This window comes from Hippoglossus stenolepis, chromosome 2 (genome assembly GCF_022539355.2).
Source record: "Hippoglossus stenolepis isolate QCI-W04-F060 chromosome 2, HSTE1.2, whole genome shotgun sequence".
Lineage (NCBI taxonomy): Eukaryota > Metazoa > Chordata > Actinopteri > Pleuronectiformes > Pleuronectidae > Hippoglossus > Hippoglossus stenolepis.
Window position 1 is genome coordinate 7,345,164 of NC_061484.1, and position 20,403 is coordinate 7,365,566.

At 42.2% G+C, this 20,403-nt stretch overlaps 1 protein-coding gene across 2 annotated transcripts in view; it reads right to left on the reverse strand.

Annotated features, from left to right (window-relative positions):
- grk4 (G protein-coupled receptor kinase 4) overlaps positions 1-17,155 on the reverse strand; it is a 48,140-nt gene extending 30,985 nt beyond the window's left edge. Inside the window, exons 1-2 of one of the 2 annotated variants that reach the window (XM_035173457.2) lie at positions 16,736-17,155; positions 202-297 (exon numbers count right to left, since the gene is read on the reverse strand). In XM_035173457.2, coding sequence (XP_035029348.1) covers positions 202-297; positions 16,736-16,787 — 148 coding nt within the window. In that variant the 5' untranslated portion in view covers positions 16,788-17,155. The remainder of the gene's footprint in view (positions 1-201; positions 298-16,735) is intronic. The other variant, XM_035173449.2, reaches the window with a different exon arrangement.
- Positions 17,156-20,403: the final 3,248 nt, after the last annotated feature.

Consider the following 20,403-nt stretch of genomic DNA (forward strand, 5'->3'; position numbering starts at 1 on the left):
AGATAGACACACACAAACACAGACACACACCCACACACATTGTGTTTCCTGTCCCTTGCCTGTAACTACGGGCGGAGACGGGTAGAAACAGGAAGGAAGTCCAATCTGAACTTCCTCCCGCAGTCAGATACACCCCAAAGACACAGCATGGCACGTTATCTTTCTGCCTCACGCAAACACATACATTCCCTCATTTCTTACCGATGGTGCGACGGAGCTCCTCACACTGGCTGATGTGCGGAAGCTTTAGCATCTCCTTCCATTTCTTACTGCGACCGTTTCTCTTCCCACCTCCACCTGAGAGACACAGAGAGAAGAGATTTAAATCAGCACATCAATCAGGTCACTGTTAAAGCACTGGACTTGAGTCTTCAACCACATACATCTGATGGCAATTTCCACACACGAACAAGATACCCTTCCAAGTGTGTGTGTGCAAGTGCAAGCATGTTGACCTTGCAGTAACCACAGGCAGGGACAGCTGGTTCATCTCACCAGTCACCTCTATGCATCATGACAGAGCATGTGGTGAAGAATGTTGACAGCTTCAAAGATCATCAGATACACACACACAGCTCTTTCCCTGGAGCTCAGTCAAACATTGGCCAAACATAACGTTCATGGGTTATCTCACACACACACACACACACACACACACACACACACACACACACACACACACACACACACACACACACACACACACACACACACACACACACACACACACACACACACACACACACACACACACACACACACACACACACACACACACACACACACACACACACACACACACACACACACACACACACACAGAGAGAGAGAGGTACTGGGAAGTTCTCCTGGCCGCTCAGAAGACCCTGGTGTGAGGAATGAATGACCTCTAGGTACAACCATAGTCTTCAAATTGCCAGGTGTCATCCAATATATTTCACATGCACATTCCAACAGCAGCAAGGGTGTGTGCATGTGAAGAGAAACAGTCACATCAGGGGTGAACTGAGGTATTTACTCCTGGAGGCAGACAGAATGTATGTATGTGTGTGTTTGTGTGCGCGCGCACAAGTTGTTTATGTATGAATGCAACGATTTGTTGGTTACAACTTCTCAAATGCGAAGATTTTCTTATTTAGATTTAGTTCATCATTGTAAAACATCACTTTTAGCTCTGGCAATGTGAGATGGACATTTTACATTATTTTCTGACATGATTAACATGAAAAACTCAGTGGAGCACATAACTCCACCAAGGCCCAACAGACAGCTTAAATTCATTCAAGCTGCACTAAATTGCACACACTCATAGATATCAGTCTTATTAATATGCCAGATTTTTTTCATCAAGATCCATGTGTCATTTCCTGGGAAATCAGGGAGAATGTCAAAAAACACCCTAGAGAAACTGAAAAAACAATCCTTGGATCCACCTCAAAATGTAATAATGGTTCTTTCTTGGCCCATGTCTCATCCTTCAACTTTGTTTCGTGAAAATCTGTTTTGGTACTTTTTGCGCAATCCTGCTTACGAACAAACCCACATATGGACACTTTGGACAGAGGCAAAAACATAACCTCTGTGCTGTTGGTAAAAATAATCATTAGTGGGGCAACTTGATAGGAGAATGATTAGGGCGCATTTATTTCATGTTAAACTCGTCTCTCTGCCCCTATTCCCTATCTGCCTCTATATAATTATCTAATATCCAAGAAAGTTGAAAATACCAGAACACATCCAAAATACACTGCTCAAAAAAATGAAGGGAACATCTTGTTATGTGTTCTGCAAGTGTCCTTGTCACTACTGGTAGAATGAGGTGGTACCTGCAGCCCAATCACATTGCACAGGTAGTCCAGCTCCTCCAATCCAATTGAGCATCTATGGGAAGTTATGTATCGGTGTCCGAAGCTGCCATGTACCGCCACAGACTGTCCAGGAGCTCAGTGATGCCCTGATCCAGGTCTGGGAGGAGATCCCCCAGGACATCATGCCCAGACTTTGTCTGGAGTTTATACAGGCATGTGGAGGCCAAACACACTACTGAGTCTTGCAGTGATTAAATTCACGTTGGATCAGCCTGTGATTAGATTTTTTCACTTTGATTTTCGGTTTGGTTTTGAATCCAGCCAACAATGGGTTGATGATTTTGGTTTCCAATAACCGTAGCTAGATCATTTTGTTCTCAACAAATTTTACAATGTACATCAGCAAAGATTTTCAACTTGAATAATTTGTTCATCAAGATCTGATGTGTGATGTAAGTGTTCCCTTACTTTTTTTGAGCAGTGTACATATCCTTTATAAGTATAGAACTTTTCTTTACGGTAACATTTTATTTTATTTTATTTATTTTTTCAGAACTCTGATTTAAAGCCAAATGTAGGGGTATGTATCATTTGAAAAGAACAATACATATTGAAATAAAAGGGCCTTTAGAGATTTAACTAAAAAAAGACACACTCGACTCGTTTAAAAGGAAGTTTATGTAACTAAAGTCCTCTTCTTCACTGTTGATAAAATCCAACAGCTGCTTTTTCTTAAAGGAAACACAAAGTGCCAAAGTGCCGTTAATATAAAACATCTGATGGAGCCTTCAGCTCTTAGTACCATCTAAGAAACTATATAAATGTCAGAGGCCAATCGCTTTCCATGACTTTTATCTCATTCGCCAAACTTTTTAAAGGCGACTTGGATTCTGGTAAGTTTATTTGATGACACGCTTGAATTTCGATACCAAATGCTGAAACAAAAGAAAGGCTTTTTTCAATAACTCTCTTTAAAGCATTCAAACATGTGTTCTACAAAGCCCCTTACAGATTTTAACAGACCAAGATACATTTTCATAAGTTACACATTCTAAAACATAAGCAGTTGTAAAACACTTAAGATACATTAAATACAGTTGAAAATGCAGTGGTTAAATCAGATAGAGTCTAGTCATTGGTAAGTAAGAATCATCATATTGTTTCTGTTGTCTTTCTCAATGCATTGAACTGTATGTGATATGTTACCTAAGTTTGGCAAAAATAATTCCTTCATTTTAATGCATCCATCCATTCATTATCTATACCACTTATCCTTCGAAGGTCACGGGGGAGCTGGAGCCAATCCCAGCTGTAATTGGGTGAAAGGTGGGGTTTACCCTTGGCAGGTTGCCAGTGTATCGCGGAGCCAACAGAGACAAACAACCATTCAAATTCACATCTACGGTCAATTTAGAGTCTTTAATTAACCTAACCCCGATCTGCATGTCTTTAGACTGTGATTAATCTGGGGTACCTGAAGAAAACCCACAGACACCGAGAGAACATCCCAGTCCACAGAGAAAGACCTCGGCAGAACCGGAACTTGAACTAAGAACCTACTGTCCAATTTTGATGCAAATAAAGCTTATATATATATATATATATATATATATATATATATATATATATATATATATATATATATATATATATATATATATATATATATATATATATATATTTGAATAATCAAAGGCCTTCAATGGTGACTTTAAGGACTTTTTTTTAAAGCGATGCAGTGCTTGGGCCTAATCTAGAACCTGCATTTCCACTGAGATGCACCGGCACAGCTCCAGGAAATAACTGATTCATAAGTAGGAAAAGCAGCAGCAGCAATAAGATGCTTTCAGATACCTTTAAACACAAGATGTAATAACATTAAATGGAAATGTATTCAATAATTAATGACTTCTGCCTTCTTTTTTAGGTCTATTTGCAAACAAATTTGTGCATTATTGCCACCAACTAGAACTTTTGGTTTCTCAAAGCTGTCAAAACGCAGGCTGGGTCCGAAAAAGAAACCAGTTCTAAACCGGCGCTGCACCAGCACTGTTGGCACCAGTAGGAAAGAGGTGATAAAGGGTCAATACCAGGTCCTATAAAATTTGTAAATGCCGGTACTATTTATCTTCATTATTTTAAATTTTCCATTTCAATATCTTGTCTTGTGCTTTACCATTTAAAAGATGTTTAGACAACAGGAAACTAGTGAGGGAGAATGCAGGACAGATAACTTTTGCTCCACAGACACACACAACCCTCAACTATCACAAACATTGTTTACCCCAACATTTCAGCTCTGTGTTTTAAAACACCAAGTCGATGAATCTGCCCGAGATCGAGTGAACCATGTACACAATTTTAGGATGTAAGGGAGGGAAATCCTCTGTCCTCTAAGTTCACGACACACCAGCTGGCTCGGCAGTGACACGTGACAACTTCAATACAAAAACATACAGGGGTCAATGTGGTCAAACACATGCAAAACAACGCCCTACAAACACACATGCACTGTATGGACAGTGTGCCTGCTCTCACTCTTACACAAACCTCCTGGGCTGTGCCGCGCAAGATCGATTTTTCACTGCGCCAAAGCAAAGCTCATGACGAGCCCTTGTGTGTCCATTAGAAACAAAGCATCCAGCCAGGCACTATGGAGGAAAGGCTAATATTGAGTGTATCTGAGTTCACCATATTATATATAGCTATATCATGGAAACACATTTTCAAATCAGGTAGGAATGTTAGGCATGTTTTAACAGTCACATAGTTTGTTCTTGGTAGCGTAAATGTGTGGAAGAAAAGCTCTGAACCAAGCAGACAGCTTAGTGCAGACCAAGGGCCATACGCAGTGCAAATCACTTACTAAAGCTGCTTTTAGATGTGCGAGCGTGAAGCGCTGCCATACACATAGAAGACACAGAAGAAGATGTCAAGGGAGCTTTTAGTGATGAGGGCAAATGCCGGTGTAGATATGTTGTAAATAAGAACATGTGATCTCTGCAGCAGAATTTGTGTCACATTCGACCTCTGCCTGTTTCGCCACTCCTCACTCCAGAGATTTCTGTGTTATTGTGAACACGGATGAGTAGAGAATCTCCTGCTGCGTTGTCCATATGAGAGAGGAGGCAAACTCCCAAGAATGTCTGGACCCAGATGTGTGGACATTCACCGGAGTTCATGTCAGAAAAGGGCTAATCTGAAAGGGCCTTAAGTGTTAAAGGGGACATAGCATGCAAATTCCACTTTGTTAGTGCTTCTACAGGTTAATGTGGGTATCTGGCATGTCTACCAACCCAAAAACTCTGGGGAAAAAACACTCGTGCGTTTTGTTATAGTTCCTCTAAGTCAGAAACGTCATGCTTGAGCGACTCGATTGCGCTTCCTGGGTATTGTGTCGTAACAAGGAACTGGAAGTCTCCCTACATGGTCTTGGCCCACCCCCCCCCCGTCCCCCACACTCGTTACTTCCGGGTTTACACCGGAGGCAGCGCAGCGCCGTTCCCAAGCACGCAGCCGGGCTGTTCACACGGGATGAGCATTTCTCCGCTGGTCAGCTCGCGATTCACTCACATGTGGCATTTGTCTGGATCGTTGGGACTGGCAGGCTGCAGCAGCTGCTCGGGAGCGACCGCTCGCTCTCCCGTGCGTGAGCTGGAATTTGTGTCAGCGCCACACAGCCAGCAGTGTGGAAGACTTCCGCAGTGTTCAGCGCTACTGTAACCCCCGAACCCCGACATTCAACGGGTACAACAACAAGCGGAGAAAGCAGAATCGCGGGCTGACCTTATATATACAGTCTATGGGGCTGACCAGCGCGGAGAAATGCTCGTCCCGTGTGAACAGCCAGGCGGCTGCGGCCTGAAACGGCGCTGCGCTCCCTCACAGCGGTCTTCCACACTGCCAGCTGTGTGGAAGACTTCCGCAGTGTTCAGCTCTACTGTATGCCGGGTTACAGTAGTTACGCGGGTACAGTAATTACGCCGGGTACCGGAGGAGCGCAGCTGCGAGGCAGCGCAGCGCCGTTCTCAAGCGCGCAGCCGCCTGGCTGTTCACACGGGACGAGCATTTCTCCGCTGGTCAGCCCCATAGACTGTATATATAAGGTCAGCCCGCGATTCTGCTTTCTCCGCTTGTTGTTGTACCCGTTGAATGTCGGGGTTCGGGGGTAAATGATGGTCTTCATAGCCCCCCACCCTTCTCTTTCTCTCTCTGTCTGTCTGCTTGTGTGCTTGTAGTGGATGGGCAGAGGGGACATTTAATTATGTGATTGGGAAAATTAAAACTCCAGGACAACAAGGGAATACAAAGTATGGGATGCATATTTGATAATTTATATCATATAAAATATGTAATTTATATCGTTTAAAATCATGGGGGGAGAGGGGGGAGGGGGGAGCTGGCTCATTAGCATTTAAAGGAACAGGCACTCAAAACAGGTCACTCTGTAGAGGGCTGTTTTATACAGGGTAAAAATGGTGCTGTTTGAAATGATCCTTGTGGTATTTTGACCAAAGTATGTTACAGACATTTCATTAAGACCCCAAGGAACCATATCAACTTGTGGTAAAATGGGCATGCTATGTCCCCTTTAAGACCAACAAAGGATGGCAGTGTCATTGCTCGTCAATTAATAAATTAAGTCAATTAATGGATGAGCTCAGATCTCAGGAAAGTTTTATTTTAAATTTGTTTTACGTTTCATAAACTGAAATTTAAAGCACATCAACAACAATTGAAAAAGCCCTACTTGTATCCTGTACAGACGACTACAATGTGGTTGAAATGTGACCTAAACTTGAGGTCGAGTGGAAAAAAAGAATGAAAGAAAGACTCAGAGAGGAACAGGGGGAAATGACAAAAGTGAAAAAAAAAGGTACTGACTAGAAAAGAAAGACAGAGATTTGAATGCTGAGGTATGGGAGAGAGCGTCTGTGTGTATGCAAGTGAATGTGTGCGTGTGTGCACATGCCTGTCAGAGCCGGCACCCCACCCTGTTTAATGTCACTCTGACGTCAAAGCCATGTGTGCAGGCCCTTAATGCAGACAGGATGGAGCAAGTATTTATTGAACTTTGGTTCTCCCCTCCGAGAGAACGGGGCCCTCCATAAACACTGACTTCACTGCAGTTTCGCTCATTCATTGCCGAGCTGAAGCCAGCGCTGAGATCATCGCACAGGATCCTGGGACAGGTTTGCGCATGTGCGGCAGTGACGAGATTCAAACGCTGACAAAGGCTGATGTCAAAATGAGACTCAAGCTGCTTGACTTTGACGACGCACATTCATCTGCTTAGCAGCTTTATTGACATAGGGGGCATCCTGGTCGCACAGCAGGCAGATGTGTTAAACACTGCGCACATCTCTGGTTTGAGTCATATAACGTTGCCTCACATCATCCCCTTCTCTTTTTCCTCATGTCGCCGGTCACTTGCTACTGTCAACTAACCAACAAAAGCAAAACACCACAAATAAAAAGCCATAAAAGAACTGCGACAGACAGCTTTGGCCACCGATGAATGGATAACCTATCATAATACTCAGCTCATTTAAAACAACTTCATGGAACCAAAGTCTTACCCTTTGATAAGAGTCCAACAGTCTGTAGTTTAAAAAAGGGGACACAAAGTGCCAAGTGGCATCAAAGCAAAATGTAACTGTGTCAGCAGTCTAAGGCCTACTCACTTTGATCTCATTTGTTGCACAATTTAAAGCAGGAAGCTAAGCCTGCATAATATATTACTGCATTTTCAGTTCAAAATGCTTTGACTCTGCTACGGATAAACCTGGCATCCACACTACAGCTGAGAAGTTTGGAAAGGCTGCTGACCCTGTTTTAGTTTGAAAACTCTGGGGCTGCGTTTTAGTCTGGGCGAGTCTTTTTGGTCACGACGTAGCCTTCGCTGATTCAGAGGACAACAACTGGCATAAGCCTCAGCTACCAGTGCAGAACACAACATGGGTAATCAATTACAAGTGATTACTGTTGTGTTTGCTGCTTCACAGCTGTTGTGCAGCATGTGTATGCCAAGTGTACATGAGTGGTAATGTGATATGCGTTTTCATACACGCAAGTATGGACTGGGATTAAAACTGATACGGACCCAAACCTCTCGTGTAGACAGATCATTTTAGTTTAAAAAAGCTCTTTGGTTTGTATGTTTCTGTCTGTCTGGAGTGAGCTATATGAGTGCATTAGTCAATGCTCATTCATGGGTCCTTTCTGTCTCTGCTCCGTTTCCCCCCGTGAGCGGCTGCAGCTTTCACATGCTCGTACTGCGTGTGCAGCAAAACACAGTCCGACAACACCATCCAAAAAATGCTCCTCTCCCTTTCATCTCAAGTGGGAAAGGGGGCCAGACAGGAGGAGGTAACTCACAGTAGAATGTGGCAGCATCATCTCAGAGCATCATATCAGTTCAAATAGAGTTCATCACTTAGTTCACATTCAAAATGCTAAAGTGGAAAAATAAGACAGAGCTTACAGAAGACATCACTGTGTAATAAATTAAATTATAACTCAATTGTTCAAATAACTAAACAGCATTTTAATTGCGTTCTATCTGTTGACTTAAGTAAAACTAGACTAGACACATAATGTCTGCCAATATCAGCTCTAAACAACTGATAAGCCATAAAAGATGGCTGTAAAAATGTCAAAGATATGTTTGAGGTTATATAGAAAACGTGTTAATATCACATTGTTTGACCAAAGCACTGAGTACAGTTCCTTGTCACAAATTAAATAAATCCATCACATTAGGTATTAGGGAAGTAACAATTCTCCAAATGCACCACGGTTTGTTTTGTTTCTCAGTGGCCAATTTAAGGTAGCCTAACTTTTCGGTCCATATTGGACCAAAGGGATCACATGGATTAACTATAATTTAGTGATTTACCTGTGATGAAGTTTTGGTGGTAAAATGAGAGTTGTTAAAAAAGTAATGGTAGTAATGAGAGTTCCAACAGTAGAGGTGGCAGAGGGTTGAAGTTTAGGTATGATGGCTGTGTCGTCCTGTGTCACAAGCCAGGACGTTTGTGTCACAGTTTCGGTCTCAGTTTCAGAATCGTTACACCTCTGTGAGATTGTTGTCTGATATTTTAAAATCAAAAATCCTGTGTCCAACGCGTCAGTCAGATTTTGTATTGCAGTTTCAGGTTTATTTTCATATTTAATACCAAATATGTCAAATACAAACAACAAGATATGAAACATATTCTCTTCAGGTGACATCAATTTCTTTTTAAATGCTGATTTTGTCAAGGTTATTTTATAAGAAACAGCAACAGTGAGATTGGATTTAGTCTTCAAATCCGTTTAGAGCTTAAATGACAACTGATTAAATAATAAGTCATTCATTGGAAAATGTACGGGTAACAATTTTGTTGAATAATTGTATAATAATAAGAATAATTTAATAATGCCTTTCTTGGCTAAGAGTCGCTCGATCACACGAGACGCTTTTTGCCATTTTACAGATGTTGCCCAGAAAACAGAGCGGTGCGGTGCTGCTGTCTTCACAACCCGTCTTTATTTCTCATCACCATATGGGAGAAGTTGCTGAACACGTGTCACATGCTGAAACTGAGAATAACAGCCACAAGGCCAGAAAATGCACGTCGTTTGTGACAGTGACAGACCAACAGTGACACAATATGCTTCGCAAACATTTGGCTACATGCTTAAACATATGAGTAGATGCTTGCTTTCCTAGAAACACTATGGAGGTCAAAATCCAGATCTATGCACTTGAAAAAATCCTGTGACCATGAAATGAAAAGTCAAAGAGAAGAGATCAAAGAGTGAAAAGGAAGAAAGGTATAAAGTCAAACATGCTGTGAAGTAACTCCATTGCATTTTGGCAATAACATTATTTTTTCAAACTTTCAAAACACTGATAACACTGTTCAGCAGGATATTTTTCTCCGGGATAATCGTCCAGTGAGTATTTGGTACCAGCCCTGCCTCGTTTGATTTGACCCTGCAGCAGCCGCATGTGCGGAGGATCGGATTGGACGGCCGCAGTACTCTCCCAAAACCATTACTTAAATGGTAGGAAATGAGAGAGGGTCACTTTAGGGCCCATTGTAATATGAGCATGCACATGCACATCGGCACAATGGAGTCCTGCCATAATAAATGAATGGGTCTGTTGCGTTCCCAGTCACTCTACAATACAGTGTGTGATTGGCCTGAGTAGCCTCTGATAAGGAAAACATTAGCTGCGAGTATCTTTGTTGCCTATTCAAAGCAAAGGCCCAGTGTTTGCACAAGGTAATCCATGTGTATACTCGCACATCAGCTGAGAGAGAGAGGGAAAGAGAAACATGTGAATATCATGCACTGCTGCTCTCCTCTAATCCTCACCTCTCTCTCACATACCCCATTCCCCTTTTTCATCCCCTCCCTGACTTCAGCTCCTTGTTCCCCTCCCCCATATAAACACATTTCTTCTCTTGCTATGTCTTCGTTAATTCTTTATGGCCAGACTCCCTCTCTCTCTCTCTCTCTCTCTCTCTCTCTCTCCATATGGCACAGAGAGAAAAGGCTTGAATCATGTGCAAAAATGTGAAACCACATTACAACATCAGAGTAAATTTCGGGACACGACAACAATCGAGCACGAGGTGGTGGTTGTCACTCGAGGTAGAGCCGTTTTTGCACACAAGTAGTAACAGGTCACTTTTGAGGACAATACATAGACTTGCCTTGATTTTCCCTCACCACTTCTTACCTAACACTAACCTTAAACACCCGAGAATCAGCTTTTTCCCCAATTAACTGGTCTTCAGTGTGAAATTTGTCCCCAATGGTAGCATCTGACACACACACACCCACACCCACACACACACACGCTACTGCTCATTCCAGCAGCATGCTGTGGTGTTTTGCAAGACATTTCCTTCCTCCAGCCCATCTCTCTCTGTGTTTGAGATGTTCCATTAAATCGAGCTGAGACGTGCTTGAAAACTGACCCTTGTTTTCAGCGTCTTGAGGGAGAGAGGAGGGGGAGGGCCGTGAAGGGAACGTTGTGAGACTAATCTTGAGCAAGACGTGCAAGAAGATGTTTTGAGTGCGTAAGAGCACAAACTGTAATGTTAATCATCTATATGTTATCTACAGCTGTCTCGCAGATGAAGGCGCCCACTGCTTAATTTCATGGCCGCGCTGAAAGGACAGGAACACTAAGAAGCAGCCTCTCCAGCACTGAGCCCTTGAGTGTGGAACACATAGCACATATTACACCTTAAAGATAATCTCTGATAAAACAAAACCTTTGAACCATATCTGAAAGCAGGACTGACAGTATTTAACAAAGGGTAGACTCAAAAATTATTTCCTTAAAAGTAGGGTTGGTAATTGGTTTCTGAAACCCTCTTCACATTCCGATAACCATCAATAAATTAACATTACATTCAGACCGAGTGAAATGATTGGTCGGCGTACCTGTCGGTCACTAACCGACCTGTCTGCCTGTGCACACCCTGCCAGTGTTGTCACTGCGCATGACCGCAGTCTTCAGACTGAGAGACATAGACAGCTGAAGCACAGACTACAGTAAGAAGTTAGCGAGTGAGTCAGGGAAAAGTCGGCTTCTAGCAGTTGTCAGGCAGTGTGTGCTCATGTGTTTGGGGAAGTAACTTTGACTAGAGAGCAGAGGGGAGGGGGTGTGATGGTTGCAAATGTAGCTTAAATATCCAAGATTACCAAGCCTAGCTTTTAACTGATGAAATATGAGGAACCTTGACATATAACATGCATGCTCCTGGACTCAAACTCTGCCCAACAACTGAAAACTCTTTTTAGAGAAACCAAATTGTTCTTTGAACCTGAAGAACCTGTAACTACATACTGTTGGATTGAGCTCGGAAGGAGGCTGGAGCAACGTCCCTATGATGTTCCTCAAAAAGTGCCTCTTTATGGTTCGTCATCCTGCCAAGAAGTTGTGCTAATGAACATCCCAGTAGCCACCAAGCAAAGCGTCGCTGCTACTGCCATGCGGCAGAGGTTGTGAACGCAACACACAGAGTCTCATTCTCCGCACGGCCCATTTGTGGGTGTCATAACTGTAAAGTGAGTCCCACATCAAGGGACAGTCACAAAGCAATGTGTTTTATTAGCCTCAGCTGGAGGAAACACCCCAGAGTGATGACAACAAGTGTTAGCCTTAGCTATAGCCACAAGACTAATAAAGCCATGCTGGCTAACGTCACGAAAAAACCCTCACAAGTCGTCAAAGAGGACCTGCTGGCCTACAATTTGAGCTGTGGTGGAGAGCCGAGAGCACATAGAAGTTAGTGACACCGACTTCAGACATTTGTAATGTTATACTGTAAAATCTATCAGAGTAAAGTTTCCAACTTGTAAGGTGGAAATGAGATATATAAACAGGATAAAAGTTTCTTCTGTTTGTCAGAGGAATGTGAGCACTGGACTGTCTGCATTCCTTCTTCCTTATAAAAAAAAAAAAAGTTAACCGTTGCAATAATGACAGAAACGCATCCAGTATTAACAAGTAAATGTGACTGCAGGGAAAAGAGGTTAGAGGAGTGTCATATTCATGTCCAGTCACTCTGTTCATCATATATAAATGAAATATGTGTGAAAATGTAATGTGGTCAAAATATGTAAATTTTGCCGGTATTTGTATTGAAACTCAGCTGCACCAGTTAATCCTGTTTCTCTCTGTCCTCAGTTTCATTGCCTCTTGGCTGTGAAACATTTCTCTTCAAAACCCTCAATCTTAGGAACTGACAGGTAAGTCAGTGACAGAGGCCCCATGACAGTTTTACTCGTTATTACATCAAAAACAACAATTTTTCAATAAACATTTTTTATTTCATCATATAAAACTCATCAGCAACTACAAATATAACTCACATCTGTCGAAAGTAGTAGTCCAAGTAAACTAAAAAAGAATATTTGAATTTAAATTCCCTTCACCAAGACCCAAGTCCCCTTATGAATCCACAGCTAAATTCACCAGATCAGGATTTTTATATGCACCAAATTGCACATACTCATAAATATCAGTCCCCTTAACATGCCTGATTTTGTTTATCAAGATCAACGAATAATGCTCTAAAAGGAGTAGTAACAATGGCAGAGGCAACGCACTTTTACTGACAACAACTGACCTTATTATGTCAGTGTGTGCAACTTGATCTAGTTCCCTAGATGCTAAAGAGCTGTCACCTAAAAACTATAACACCCAGATCCTCCTCTTGCCTCTGAGGTGCAGTACATCACTCAAAACAAAGCTGTGTACAACAGCTAATACTTTAATGCTTTAAAAAGTCCTCCAGTAGGCCGTTAAATGCATAAGCCGTAATGTCAACTTTAAAAAAAATATACAGTTAACCTCTGTGTTTTCAACTTTTCTTTGAAATTTTGCATCAGTTTAACTGGTTGTCATCTGCCGAACCAGAAACACAAAATTCGAGAGTTTCACAAAATAATTCCTGTAGAGTACAGACTAATTATATCTAATAATATCAGAGCAGATTTTTCTTAAAAATTGTTAAACCTCAGCTTGGTTTTAATTGTTTACAGCATCAGGGGGAGATTAGGATTCACATCCGTTGACTTTTTTCTGCAAGGAGGAAAATATGTCTCAGAAACATTTTCCAGTAGCTGATCGGCACAGCTTGCTTCAATCTGTGATACAACTACATGTAAGGCTACAGGTCACATAACAGTTTATATCAACGGTTGTTTCCCATTTTCTTCTCTTAACTCATCTGTTTTTATGTGGAACAAATAGAAAAACGAGACCCTACGATTTGGTTAGTTATTGCTCTGACGAATTAATGGAATGAGGCAGGATATTTTACAGCTGAAGAGTAAGCATATTTTGTATTTAACAAACTTCACACCACCATCTGCTGCACTGTGATAGGGTGCTCTGCCCACTCAGGTTCTGCAAAGTATGGTAAACAGTGGAGTCTGCGGGACAAACTATGACTCCACTGTTTCTAAATTATCGAGGGCTTTTAACTGCTTTATGCACTGCAGCTTTCAGTGAATATAAGCCAATATGTGCACCAATACCTGTATAAAATATATTGATCACATTCTATCGATAACAGGTAGTAAACAGATTTGAAAGGGTTAAGACTCACGAAACAATTATTAATGTGATGGTCCTAAAGATAAACAATGCGGACCCTTGCTGCTATGTTGAAAAATATTCTAGTAAACTTGGCTTATAAACTGGGGGTTTCATCTCTACAAAAAAAGATATCCCTCATGGGATTATCACAATCACCATTTTTTCTAAATTTAATATATTCTCAGCGGGGCTATGGGAATAACTCCCTTTAACTTTAGGAGACTTTTTCCTCATGCACCCATCTCTTTAGGCAGTCTAAGTAGCTCTGAGGCAAAGATAAAATCTAAATAATGTAAATGTGGTGGTTTTCCTTTCTACATTTTGTACCAGTTGTATGTGTGAAATTCACAGCGTCGGGGGTAGAGAGCTGGGAACACTGTTGTTTCTAAACCACTTCCCTTGATGTGTCATTTCCAATCAGGCAGACCGGGCACACCCTGTCATAACCCCTCTCACTCTGTTCACCCAGTTTCACATCAACAGGTATGAAAAAGTTTTTGATCATCTTGTGAAAAGACTGACGGATGTGTGAGATGGAGAAACCTGCAAACAACTATAAAAACCTCCAATTCTGCGTGCACAGTGGATTTTAGACTGAGCACCAAACCGGGAATTCCTCTGTCATCTCCCCTCTCTTGCAGCGAGGTCAGCGAGTTACAGAACAAATGATTTAATGTCCTGCTCAAGGACACATCAGCAGGGCAAACTCTTGCTGACTCAGTGGCTTGGATTCAGCTCCTGCGGATGAAAAGCCGCCTCTGCATGCACCGTCCTGCTGCAAGCAGAGGCTGCGATGCCACCTGCGTGCACGAAGGAGGCTTGAGACAAAACCCTCCGATGAATGGCCACTGACCTCTGATGCACGGGAGCTGTTTTCTCTTGTGGGGGTTGTAACACAACCAGCATCGTCTCTGTGACGTACTGAAACACTTTGACAGCTATAAACATCCACCACTGGAAATGTGAATTAAAACCAAATTAGTCTCCTATGCACCGTACACAGATAAATAGGGAGCCATTAGCTGTTTTAATCTCTGTGATAATTAAGACAGTGAATTATCAGGGAGAAATATTTACAAAAAACTGTTTTTTGATGCTGCACAGCATTCTCCATGTTATACCAACTAAATTAAAACTTGGAAAGACGACAACTACAGATAATTGTCTTTACTGATTAGTCTAATAATCAAATTCCCTCACATAACATAAAAAACAATGACAACTCCAATGATTCCAAACTTATCAAAATCACAATCTTCTATTAAAAAAGCAACTGATCTCACAACAGATGTTTTAGTGATTCTGGGGCCTCATGTTGAGAGACACCAGGCTCCTGCCCCTCTCTGAATGCTTCATACCGTCAGATCTATCACTGAGGGCATTCTGGAGCCGCTGGTGACCACAGATTGTGACAGGTATCGAGCCTGTAGAGCTGATCGGTGCAACAACAACACTCATGACAATGCCTGGCACCATTTGACGGCAGGTAAAGGAAAGCCCGCTGCCTCGAAGGGAGCTGCTGTTTGCTGCTATGAAACGGATTGAGTGGTGCTGTGAACAATCCATTTCACAGCAGTGTTTAGTCTTGAGCTGACGACGCACACTGAATAAAATGTGAGCCTTTTAGGCAGGGAGGGCCTCTGTGTGTGTGTGTGTGTGTGTGTGTGTGTGTGTGTGTGTGTGTGTGTGTGTGTGTTTGAACCACGACCCCTGGAGCGATGGATGTATGTAAAAGCAAAATGGATCAAGTTGCACAATATACTCTGGGACCATATACACCAGCGCTGCTGCTGCTGCTGTCCAGTGCGATTGGAAAGAGGAAAAAAACACGAGTGGAAATCGTTGAGCAGTAATAACACCCCCTCCTCCCTCTCTCTCTCCCTCTCTCTCCCCTCTGGGTGCTGATCCAGTATTGAACACCCACCTTGCGCCCACTCACAGGCCACCGAGCAGCCTCTCTGCTCTGCCACCTCCTGGAAAACAGATGGATACTCGCCTCCTCCTCCTCTCCTTCTTTTTTTCACCACCTCCAGGTGAGCTGCTGTGGCATCACCGGCCCACCGAGCAGCGGTAGCCGCCGGGGCTACACGGTGGTGGTGGTGGGCTGTACCCCCCCCCACTACCCCTCTAGACCTAAACCCACCATTATCACAAGATTACGATTCCATCCCAGCTGAAAAGCAGCACATCATTCTCGCGTCAAGTCAAACCACACGTTCACTTCCACCTCCATAACGAGGCTTCGAACGCAGACCTACAATGACAGGTAAGGACGAGGCTCGCAGCCCCACTGCGCACATTGAACTGCCTCCACCTCCACCGTCGTGTGGCGAGGACACAGTTCGGTGCCCGTCAAATCGTCTTACATTGTAAATAGCCACAAAAAAAACACAATGGTGCTTGTGTGAGAAAATCCACTCGACACAGCCTCTAACGCAACGCGCGGTGCTGCAAACACTCCCTGCGTTGTTCATCCCCCTCGTCAGCCCCGCTGCTTCGCGGGCCCGGTGTTAACCTGCCCGGTGCAATAACACATATATGTGAGCTGCTGCTGGTGGTGGTGGTGGTGGTGGTGGCTACAAGCTGATGGTTTACTACCCAGTATGCTCCGTGTTTTTGCCCGGAGACAAAGCGCTGCGCAAAGGGGATGAGGAGACGGAGGAAGCGTAAATCCCAGAGGGGAAGAGGAGGAGGAGGAGGAGGAGGAGGACGGCTGCTGCCGCCGACAGCTCCGGGCTCTACCGTGACCGAGCCGCTGAGGTGGTATTGGTGGTGGTGGGTGAACACAACAAAAACACATTTAAATGGCTCTTACCTTCTCTCGCCTTCAGGAGAACCGTGTTGGCCACGATATTTTCAATCTCCATTGTCAGAATGTGAGTCCGGAGCAGCAGCGACACATTTCACTCAGCGGAAAAAAAGACGTTGTGGTTTTTTTTCTTTTCTTCTTCTTCGTATCAAACGTGCCGACGACGGTGAGGCTGCTGCACGCCTGCGGGGCGGACGCGGCACTGGCGCATAGTAGGTGTTTCTAACGCTGCTCCTCGGTCCTCTCCATTGCTTCACGGGTTGGTTTTTATCGAAGCCGACCCACGGAGCTGCGTGTGGTTACGAACGGGGCTCGTTAGCATTCACAGCCTGACTCCCTACCTCTCTCTCTCTCCCCCTCTCTCTCTCTCTCTCTCTCTCTGCCTTCCTGCTTCTGCTTCTGCTTCTGCTTCTTCTTCCTCCTCCTCCTCCTCCTCTTCGCCCCTCCTCTGCACAACGACCCAGCGGGAGTAGGAGGGATCACTTTACAACCAGTGCAACCACACACGCACGCACGCACGCACACACACACACACACACACACACACACATACACAGGCAAAGTGCATTTTCTACATACATGCATGCAATTTCCTGGTCGCTTCCATGGCCGTGCGTGATTTTGTGGCAGCTCGTGCTCATGTGTCGTTTTCTACACATTTCCCCCCAGGCATAGTTTTAAGTTAAGGTAAGATATGTTAAGGTCAAATAAGATGAGCTAAACGAATAAAAGATGAGATGAGTTAAGTTAAGATAAGCTACGTTAAGATAAGTTAAGATTAGATAAGTTACGGTAAGATAAGTTAGGATAAGTAAAGCTAAGAAAAGATGAGTTAAGTTACGTTAAGATAAGATAAGATAATCCTTTAATAGTACCACAATGGAGTACATTTACTGTGATACAGCAGCAAAAGCGGAATGGTGAAATAAACAGTAAAGGTAATAAATAAATTCAATATAAACACAAGGAACTAGGAGGAAAAAAACAGCAATATGTTAACAAAATATAAACAGTAAAACATATGGATGATATTGAATTTGCACAAATCAGTTGAAAGCCCGGGTGAAACACAACCACTGAGATAACCCACTGGAAACATTCTGTATTTCCCATCACTCTGGTCTCTTTTATTAAAAAAGAATATCTTATAATATCTTTTGATCTTCTGGTAAGGGCCTGTTAGAGGTTACTTGGTCAAGAGTGACGACCGAAGGTGTCAAGGTTCGAACACTTTAGAATACTTTAGTAAAGAAACTTCACTGTGTGTTTTTAAACCGTCCAAAATGTACTTTTACACAATTGCCTTTACTGTTCTTTTGCTATTACCTATATTTACCTCATCTTTTTCCTTTTCACCTTGCTTTTAAATGATGTATTATTTTATCTGCTGCCTTTGATATTTTATTGTTTTGCTTGTTGTCTTGTTTTGTATTCTTGTTTTAATTTGTTGTCACTGTGAAGCACTTTGAACAACTGTTTTGAAAGGTGCTATATAAATCAATTATAATTATTAGCTTCACAAATAGGAAAAAGGAAAACAAGAATACAAAACATTGAAAACAACATGCTAATTATATAATAATAATAATAATAATAATAATAATAATAATAATAATCACAAAAATAAGATGTTTCCTTAGTGTTATTTTCAGCTATGTGGCTGTTTCTTCTGCGGCAGGCTAATATATATACAGGAAACATGCATGTCATTGTCCACAGAGGCCTGATACAGACCTCTCATTGTGCATACAATGGCGTGAGGGTTTTGAGTTTCTGTTTCATGCCAGGCCGTTTACAGCCAGGAGCAAAGAGACAACACACTGGTTTTTCTCATCCTCACCCCTCTGGGCTGTCTAATCGGACTCTTTATGATCTACTCCACCCACAATGCGTAAAGTCTGCAGAAATAGACTGTGCAAGTTGTAGATGTATGTATAGAATCTATTCATGATGGTAATGTATGAGAACGAACAGTAAAAACTATTCACACGCAAGGATCATAAAAACAATAAAGGCCTTAAAGAATCTGTGGACCAGAACCCTGAGGAACTTAAAGGTCACTAAGTTTACATCGTCACAGACAGAACATGTTAGTTGCTGTTCAATCAGAGTAATGAGATCAATCCAAATGTGCCGTCTCCCCTCTTCCGTGTTTTGATGTTGGACTGTTAGACATGTGTTTTTAAGCAGCAGAAAGACATGGAATTTAAACATGGAGTTGTTTGTGAACAGGTGTGCGTGTTCAGACATGACATCGGTAATTGGCAGTAGTCTGTTTCTCACGCCATTCTCCAGACATTATCATGATTGTTATTTACTTGAGAAACCGGATTGTGGTTTGGGGACACATACAACCAAGATGCTCACAAACGTAACAATCATAGGTTTGAATCTGAAAAAGTATCAGGGCTATACTGTACATAACAGCACAGGCTTTGCTCTTACTTTCAATTTATTGTGACATACATTCCTCTCTGAGACACAGGTTATGGATGCAACTCTTACTACAACTCAAGTCCTCAATCAGGATCACATAAGAGGAGATTCCCTCGAGTAAGAGAGTCTGTATATCAACTTGACTGTCATTATTTCACCACTTCAGAAATACACCATGTCCATAAAGTGGGGTTGTGTGTCAGGAGCAAAATAAAACACAACTACACAGATCACAGAGCTATCACTTCCTATCACATTTAGATTCAATGCTGCCACCTAGTGCTGACACTGCATAAATACACAAAAGACGGCAAAGATCAGATAAGATAAGATATAGAAATATTATTGAGTAAAGTGAATTGGCACAGGATGATTGCTCGAGCATGTAAACAACTATTTGTAAATAAGTATAAGGAGATATTGGGATAAACGTGTCCAAATGTGGATATGTTGTGCAGGTTAGACCATTTATACGTATATCGGAAGATATGGTATACAAAAAGAGTAGGCAATATAAACATTTATATATACATGTTTGATTTGTTTTGCATATGCATGTACGAATGACAATATGTATGTGTATATTACAAGCTTTTATAATAACAAGGATTGCAGACGAATTAAAGGATAAAATAGAAAGAGATACAAAAGCAAAAAACAACAGTATAATAATTCAGAGGAAATAGTCATTTCTGTAGACAAACCTCTACTATGTGTTTATGTGTGAAACAAGTAGAGGTGGCTTGTACAGCTGCCTTTCATACGTGTCCAAGTAAGGACGTTATTGTTACATGTTGTACCACATCTCTCTCAGACAACATCAGAGAACAGAGAATTACATATATGGTCACTAGCTTTTAACATATTATTTCTATTTTCAGTAAGTGACTGCTCCTCTTTATATAAGAGGTATAACTCACTTATATTTTCTGATGTGATGCAGGATACATAAAACGACACAAGGTGGTGCTACTCTCATAAATGTGGTATTACTGTAAGACACAGCACCGACAGGTAAGGGAATTATCTGTGGTTTCATAATTTGGAATTTCTACTAACTAACCACAGTGTGCACTGTATATAGATATGAGATATTTACAATATATGTGAGACTGAGAATGTATGCATGCAAAAATAAGACTAGATTTGCATGAAATGAGAACACATGTATTTAAGAGTGACAATGTACATTTTTAATATGTTTCATGATTGATGCCTGGAGATCTCAGGCAGACAAA